The 8,771-nt window shown below is 49.4% G+C and overlaps 1 protein-coding gene across 1 annotated transcript in view; it reads left to right on the top strand.

Annotated features, from left to right (window-relative positions):
- Positions 1-1,243, top strand: part of LOC112951559 (zinc finger protein 282-like) — a 5,945-nt gene extending 4,702 nt beyond the window's left edge. Inside the window, exon 7 of the mRNA XM_026044267.1 lies at positions 5-1,243. Coding sequence (XP_025900052.1) covers positions 5-437 — 433 coding nt within the window. The 3' untranslated portion in view covers positions 438-1,243. The remainder of the gene's footprint in view (positions 1-4) is intronic.
- The last annotated feature ends 7,528 nt before the right edge of the window (positions 1,244-8,771 follow it).

Genomic DNA, 8,771 nt, shown 5'->3' with positions numbered 1-8,771 from the left:
CCAGGCACGGCGGCAGGGCCCGAGCTGCCAGCCGCGCGCCGGGCGCCAGCGGCAGCCCCAAGCGCATGAAAGGCGGCGGTGGCGGCGGCAGCCGCAGGCCCAGCCCCAGGAGCCAGGCGCGGGAGAAGCCCTACAAGTGCAACAAGTGCCAGGAGAGCTTCTCCCAGAAGAAAACCTTGGTCATCCACCAGCGGGTGCACTCGGGCCGCAGCGGAGGGGTGCTGGGCTGCTCGTACTGTGGGAAGACCTTCAGCCACCCCTCCAACCTGATCCGGCACCAGCGCATCCACACCGGGGAGAGGCCGTACCAGTGCGGCGAGTGCTTGAAGCGCTTCACCCAAAAGCAGCACCTGCTGCAGCACCAGAAGATCCACCTGCGCGAGAGGAGCCGGCTGGGCACGCCGAGCGCGAGGAGGGCTCCGCCGGACACCTCCTAGCTCAGGCTGCGTCCTTGAGACGCGTGTTTGGGGCCGCAATTCGTGGGATCAATGGGGTGAAAAGGTTTGACTCAGGTGAAGCGCCGCTCTGTGCCCCGAGTTTCCCGGCCTGTGCTGGTTCTGGGCCGTGTTTCGTGGGTGAGTCCCCAAAAGGCCCTTGGCACCCAAGCACCCGCACGAGGGCACGCCTTGCTGGTAAGTTCCCAGCTCCCATGAATGATGTTCTCATTCTCATGAATGAAATGAATGATTTTTCATTCATTGCTCAGGAAGCCAGCTGGGAAAGCCAGGATCCATCCCTTCTTTCTCTAGACTTTGCAGTTGGGTTTAGGTTGTTGTAAATTGTAAGGGTAGGGGCAGATCCCGGCGGGAGCCGCTGTGGGATGCGCAGCAGGGGACACTGCAGACTCGCACTGCGGTCCCAGGGGAATCTGCCCCATCCCCTGTCACTCCCCAGCACCCCGAAAGGAGGCGGCATGGGCAGACTCCTGCCGATACCTCCGAGGCGATTCCAGTGCAGCCGCAGGGGAAGCCGCTTGCTGGGGCACGTGGGGCACACGGGCACTCCCGTGCCACGTGTGGGGACCGCAGTTCCTCTGGCAGCTGCCTCTACGTTAACACCTCTCTCCTGCTTATTTATTGCTCATTGCCTTTTCCTCTTTGTGCTGCGGGTGCTCCCTGCGCTGCAGGGCGAGCTGTCCCTCCAGCCACGCAGACCCAGAACACCTCCGAGCAGCTCGGGTTCGCCGGGCACCTGCCCAACGTCCCGCAGCGTTGGGGCTGCTCTTGTTGCCTGACCAGTCACCTGGTTGCCACCACGTTTGGAAGCCCCACGGGTGCCTCCAGGGTGCCCAGGGTGCAGGGAGGGCTGCCAGGGTGGCTGGTCCCCCTGGGCAGAGGGGAAGGGCTCCGGGGCCGTCCTCGCCCAGGGTGACACCTCTCCTTTGCCGCATGCACCGAGTTTCTCCCGGTTCTCAGTTCACGAGGACGGAGGTTTCCATGCTCTGTCACTCCAGGCGTTCACTGGCCACTTGCGGCCACCAGACAATGGGATCAGACCCGTTTTTCTCCCATGTTTGCCCAGTCTCAGAGGTGCTAGAGGGGAATCTCTTGGCGCTCGGCATTCCACACCGGGCGGGCGTGCTGCAAGCAACAGACTCACCCGTTCCTCAGTGGTTTCTTACCACCCCAGTGAAGTTTCTTTCCCCCCTCACGCACCCCTGCCCTTTTTCTGGGGCAATGACCCGTTCGTTCCTGTTTATAAAATGCCGAGTACATTTGCAGGGCTGCATACTTGGTTTTCAATACTAACGGTAACATTAAACTTGAGCAGGTTAAAGTTGTGGCGTTCTACGGGCTTTTTTTAATGATTATTATTTTCCCCATCACCGCGCCAAGCTGCAGCTGGGGCTGCTGGTCTCTGGAACCTGCTTGGCCAGCCCTTGGGGACCCAGGGGACATCGGGTGCACGAGCTGCTCATCAGAAAGTCCCTGTCTAATCTAACCCTCGCTCAAAGCAAATGGCAATTAGTAGTATCAAACCCTATTAATAGCAGGCAAAGTCTGTGTCGAATTAGAATGAAAATGGCATGGATTTTCATCTTTTTTTTTTAATAAAATAAGTTATTTGTAAATGATTCCCAATGTCACGCTATTTTAACAACATGATCCTGTTTTTGCTCGGGAGAGCCGCTGTTAACCGTTGTCCCAGCTTGATGTGTGCTCTGCGGGCAATATTCTGTACAGTATTTTGCACAGGGAGTCACATTTCCTATCTCTAGCCCCGTTCCCCTCTAGTCCAGAGATAAATGCCTGTACTTAAGATGGATCTAAGAATTCTTCTGAGGTTTGTGCTGCTTTTATTTCAAAAGACTAATCCCGAATCCAGGGAGAAATGTCACTGATTGACACAGAAACGCACTGGTCTTTGGCCTGCACTGGGTTGCCAACTGCTCAGTAGCACCCAAAATCCTTGGAAATCAGCTCAATCCTTTGATAGTCAGGGATGAAACTTTTGCATCCTTGTTTAATAACAAGGATATTTCTCATCGCAGTGGACATGCATGAAGCGCAAAGCGAACTTGATGCCACCTCAGTGTGTTCAAATTCGATTGCAAAGAGACGTTTGCTTTTTCCTGGCATTCGCTGCAGGGACTCGGTGGTGCTCGCCTCCATCCCAGCCTCGTATTCGTGCCTTCCTCCCTATTTACGTTGCTTGTCAGTCTGTTGGTGCAACGTGGCCGTAGAGGGGTGAGCTCTGTGATGCTCTTAAGGGGCTCCCTTAATTAAAAGGCTCTAAGAGCCGTGTGTCCACGACCTGAACCCAAACCAGCTAAAGTCACTAACGGTCCCCTAACCAAGTGAGGAGGCGCCCGGAGCAGCCGCTAGTGCCGAGGAAGAGGAGGAAGCGCCGGGCAGGCTGCAGAGGCACGTGCACAGCAGAGGCTGCCACTTTCCCTCTGCAAGTGCACGGTGTCCAGGCTGCCTGTGTTTTTACGTGCAGCGTTCAGTGCCCCGTGGAAATGGGGCACAATTTAACGTTATTTTCACTCGTTTTGGGTGTTTCTCAAGGCGGGGGAGCCGCCGCGCAGGCCCCGCAGGCCCTGCAGGCCGCGCCGCCGTTGCCACGGCGACAGGAACCTCCACCGCGCGGCCGTCTCCACCAATGAATGCCCTCCTCCTCCGCCTGCCGGCCAATGGCAGCGAGCGGGCCCGCCTCCTCGCGCCTTGCACCGCCAACGATTGGCTCCCGTGCGCGGCCCGCGCCAATGGGGGGCGGGGAGAGCGGCGGCTGGCCAATGGCGAGGCGGAGCGGTGCCGGCAGGGGGCGGGGCCGAAGTAAGATGGCTGCCGGCGAGCGGCGGTACCGGCCGGGCTCGGGGCCTAGCGAGCCCTTAGGCTCAGTCTAAAGTCTTTGGGTTTGTTTCCTCTTGCCTTCCCCATCACACACGAGCGTCCCGAGGTGGAGAGGCTGGCGCCCAGGAGAAGGGAGCCCCACTGCCCGCTGGATGCAGGTGATGGTTTTGGGGGTCCCGCGGTGATCATCAGCGCCGGGCTTGGCTCCCCGGGAACTCGGCTCTTTCTGCCTTCCTTTTCTTTTTATTTTCTTGATATGTCTAGGTCTGTTTAGTATTAAAAGAGCCGCTGATTAAAAACTCTCGAAAAACCCTTCTCCTGGCCCGTTTTTTGGGGCTCTCTTCCCGTTTCTCATTTTGCAGTGGTTTCTTGCCCGGCACTGAGCTGTCACTGTCACCAGTGGGTGTATAAAAACAATATGTTGGCCTTCTATGGTTAAATAAAATAATTTCTGGGGTTCGATAAAATAAACCTTCCTAAAGCAGTGGGTTCACAACGTGGGCTGTGATATAGGAAGGCCGTGTAAACACCATGGGCTTTGCTCCGAGCACTTGGAGGACGATTCTCTTGAAATTTAACCTTTAAGAATCAGCAAATACAGGTGTCTCCTGGAGGAAGCGCTTCCCAAAAAGCTCATTTGGGGTGAGGATGGAAACTGGCTTGTTGGGACAGTTCCAAGTTTCTATGGTAGGGTTAGTAATAAAACTCGAATCTGGAATCCCCAACACTTGCAGGTAATTAGATATTTGCCATTACATTTAGCTCTGTTAAATTAAGGGGGGAGAAGAGGTGCACATTTGCATATAAAGCTTTCCCGGGAAGCTACAAGCCGTGAGATCTGTTATTTGGCACAATAAAAGTGGTGCTGGTCATACAGCAGGTTTCCTTTCTCTGTGCTCAAATTGAATTTTGTGCCTAAACGTCTGCATTAGAGGGGAAAAATAAAGTGATGTTTGCGGATCCGATCCCACTTCGCACCCAGAAGGGGATTCTGCTCCTGCAGGCTCGGCTCCGCTCGGCGCTTCCCGGGCCCCCAGACCCACCTGCAGAGTCCCGAGGCTCGCGGCATTAGCGCTGCAGGGCAGGAGTTTGGGCTGGAGTATTAGGAGTATTAATTTTAGGAGTATTAGTAGTGGGAGTATTGAGTATTAATTCAGCTCAGCAGGTTGCTGCTTCAGGAGTAAAATGCTCTCAAAAATACCCCGTTGGAGCTGAACATCGTGCCTAGGCAGTGGAGCACAGGTTAAAAAACTGCAGCGTCAGTAACTGCATTCAGCACTGTTCATCTCAAATAAAAGATCTAAAATCAGAAGAAATGCAGGGAAAAAATAACAGCAGGTACGCTTGACACTTCTTCACTATTTGCAAAAAATGCAGTTTTCACCTCAGTATTTTCCTTTGTTGAGTTTCATTACTAAGGAAAAACCTGCCATCCAGATCTGATAAATGTTTAAAACACAGTCTTGAGTATTTTTGTCATTGGGATCAGTGTCTATGAAGACCAGAGTCTTTCTTCACCACTGGTTTTCAACTGGATTATTTTAGAAAGTCATGCTTTCAACTGAGTCTCATTTTTTAATTGAATCTTCTGTTTCTTAAGTGCATCAAGGAATACCAGTAAAGATTCCTCTTTAACCTCCTCAGGTGGCTCCCTGGATAAGCAGTAACGCGCTGGCTGATGCTGCTGTGTTAAAGGAGAGGGAATTCACAACGTGCTGCTTGCCTTTGAGGGCTGAACACGCTGGTTTAGGTACCTGGGGCATCCGATAACGTTGCAGGACGTGATGGGGACAAGCTCCACGTGGCTTTGTTTTTCCTGTAAAAGGCTGAAAGACGGTCGCTTTTCCAGTGCTTCCCAGCTGCCTTCTCCCTGCATCCTATGGATGTTTGCTCTGGGCACACGAGTGGCACCTTCTTGGCATGATGCACGTAGAGAGTGAAGGTATGTGCCTCAAAAAGGGGTTCAGGTCCTTATCTCTGGGGGTGCCACTCATGAAACAAGAAAGGAATAGAAGAGAGGTAAATACACAAGTTATTGAGCTGGGCAGAGAGCTCCTCGTGTGTTGTTAGGGGTGTTTCAGCTCACAGAATTTGGAAAAGTAATGTTATAGTAATTGGAATTTGGGAATTTTGGACATTTGGAAATGTCACGGCAGTTTGCAGTGAAATTCAGAATCAGGAATCCTACGGATTGTTAATCACAGTTAAAAGGTGAGTTACACTTCACCACCACCACCCCAAATCCCAAGGTGTGCATGGTTTCTGTGAGCCACTCTAGACTATTGACCTATTTTGATGCAGCAGAGGCTAAATCAACACAGAGGATGTTCCCAAAAAGTAGGTCTTACCATTGGTTTCCCAACTCCACTTCTGTTTTAAGCCATTGATTTTTAAATACAAAGATGTGAACCCTTCCGGCTCCTCAGTTTTCAACTGATTGCTTCACGAAGAGAAGAAAGAAGCTGCTCTAATTATAGGCTTGGCCGTTTACTTGTCCTCGGGGCTAGCGGGAGAGCTGCCGGCAGCTCCAGGTTCTCTCCTGCTCGCGCTTTGTGACCCTCTGCAGCTCTGCTCGAGAACTGCTGATGTAGCCTGGCCTCATTCTGTTGCTATTTCTGCAGTTTCAGCTCTGAAATTACTTTGAAGCTTGAGAGCAGCGAGGAGAGCATCTAATTCTGCTTTCCTGTTTATTTAACATACCTTGCTTTCCGGGCAGCGGAAGAGCTGGACTTTGCAGACAACGGCCTCTATTTTTTGTGCAACTCTGAGCTTTAAAAAAATTGCACGTGCAGTGTGTTGAATTAGAAGTTATCTAAGGGAAAATAAATCGTGCATCCAAAAGAGAGGGCTGAATCATTACAGACATGCACCAGGCAGCTGCATTCATTGCTCAGGACTGTTCTCAGTTCAAGCCCTTCCCTTTTGGAGCCCTTTATGCAGGTAAGGCTTCTCCATCCTCGTTATCCTCCCTTTAAATGCGAGGCCCTCCCAATTGCAGCGTGATCTAAGTTTATAACAGAATCATGAACGGTTGTTTCCAATTGCTTATAGGCTAAATACTGCTATGACCTTGAAAACAGTCCTTGCAAATAGTGAAATAAAATTGCTGCTCAATCCATAGTGAAGAGTGGGGAAGAGAGAGGAGGAGACTTTCTGACGGTGTCACTTGAAAGCCCTTTCATTTAGGTTGCCTTGGGGGAAAAAAAGGCAGTATTTTTCATGTAAATCAATGAAATTGAGTCGTGTTGCCCAAAAAGGGCAAAAGTAAACTATAGCCTCGGAGACCCAAAGTGAATTGCCTGATGTGCGCACAACTGTCTGCAAGCCTCCCGCATCGGTACAACCAAAGGAGACCGGGCAACGTCTCATCAATTAAAGAATTGATTTATATGCAGGTCTCTAATGACAGTGACATGGGAATTTTTGTTCTTCGGAGGTTTCTGTTGGATCACAGCAGCTAAAGGACGCGTGGGTCTTTTGTGGTGGGACCGTGATAGAAGCTGAGCTGCAGGTCCCATGCCAAGTGCAGGGGATGCCAGGCTCATGGAGCATCCCAGACCCAACCGACCAGATTCCAGACAGGGAGGGGACGTCTGGAGTCATCAGCATCCAGAAGCGAAGCAGGTAACGGGAAGCAGAGCAGGCAACAGGTAACAGCTCCTGGGGATGGAGAATCCAGGAATCCTTCATAGAATCCTTCAGAATCCTTTAGATTCCTTCAAAGAAATCCCTTTTTTACAAGGAAACCTACACAGGAGAAACACTTTACCAGTGTACAGAATGTGAGAAGACTCTGAAACTGAAAATAGGACTTCTAAAACGTAAGGAAATTCACACTAGAAAGAGTCTGGTCTCATCACACCTACGTACGGGTTGTGGTTAGAGTTCTGGTCACCACACAGAGCTCATCAGGCACCAAAAAATTCACCCAGAATTTGTGCAAAAATGCACAGAATGCAAAAAAAAGGTTTTACAGAAAAGCCAAGATTTATAAATCACGTGTGAACTAACATATACAGGTAACCCACGTGCTAGAAGTGTTCCTGGGATAGACTTTTCCATTCTTTTAGGAAAAATATCCACCCAGAGATGGTGGCTTAGAATCATATGTTGATTCTAGGGAAACTTTAAGGTGCTTGAGTTGGATTCAGTTTATTAAAATGCTCTCAGGAAATGTGTGTGCTTGGTGTAGTGTAATAAGCACTGATTGGTGGCAGATTTTAATTAGTGGACAGATGATCCGTACCTGGGAGATGTATAGAGCTGTGACTGTGCCAAAGGCAGGATTTAAACAAAAAAATGCCTTTTTCTCCAGGAGAAAATGTGTATTATGCTGAAATGCCGAAAAAAGCTGGCAGGTTTTCAGATGGCAGAAGATCAGCACAAAATATTTAGATCAGAAGGGGAAAGTCCACAGAGTGGCGAGCAGGAGAAGGGGTTTCTAAGAGGTAAGGTAAATGATTGGGCTTCACCTAAAGCAGCAAAGAGAGTCAGGGCAAGGGCAAATATATATATTTTTGCTCATGCATTAAGAGCAGAAAGCCTCTTCTCTGTAAGCTAAAGAAAGCAGCAATAATTTCACATAGGGAGACAGGAGGAGGGGAGTCCAGCGGACACAGCATCTCCCTACGGATGGAGAGGGTCACCAGGATCGTTGCTTTAAAAGTAAGTTTTTTGGCTTTGTTTCTAGCCAATACAGCACCTCCTTCGGCTCCAGTGATGCTCGTAGGAATTTTGCCCTAACTGAGACTAAGTCTCGGGCTCTTAATAATTAACAAATTTAGCCATACTCACAGTTTTGTGTGCTATAGTAATCATCCCATCAACATGCTGTTACATAAACTTCAAAAGCAGTTATTTCTGAAGATATTTAGACAGTGTCTTTCCATGAAAAAGAGCACTAAAACTTAAAATGTAATAAAAAGAGATGCCCAGTGCTAAGTGACATGTAACATTAATACCCAGCAGTCACTTGGATAGCACATTGCTGTTTCTTCAAGCATCCTAAAAGCAACTCTGCAGAGCAAAATATGCTCTTTCCAGAGCATATTTACCTACCTATAGCATGATGCCCAGTAAAAATACATGCACTTTTATTGGTCTATGCAGCAATTTGGGCACCTTCATGTGTTAAGAGGCAAAAATGACCCATTTTTTTCCTTTTTTTTTTTTTTTTTACCACGGTGAAATAGCACTATATATATATATATATATATTTTTTTTTTTTTTGTGATGTAAGTTTAGAATCACAAAGTCCAGCAACATATGCCACTATCCTAGTCCAATTAAGCACAATAGCACAAGGTGATTGGAATGTGATAAAAATGTGTTAATTCTTTAATTGAGTATCTGGTAGAAGTGCTTGGGAGGATAAGATGGGAAGCAAGCAGGAGGGATGTATAAATTAACCATCCTCTGCCCCAGTATTTGTACAGAAACACATGGGGGAATCGAGAGATTCCCTGAGTTCCTCTCTGG

This window comes from Nothoprocta perdicaria, unplaced genomic scaffold (assembly GCF_003342845.1).
Source record: "Nothoprocta perdicaria isolate Ctin4 unplaced genomic scaffold, notPer1 scaffold_357, whole genome shotgun sequence".
NCBI classification, from domain to species: domain Eukaryota; kingdom Metazoa; phylum Chordata; class Aves; order Tinamiformes; family Tinamidae; genus Nothoprocta; species Nothoprocta perdicaria.
The sequence above is the reverse complement of the archived record's forward strand: the minus strand, read 5'-3'. Positions and strand labels throughout refer to the sequence as shown.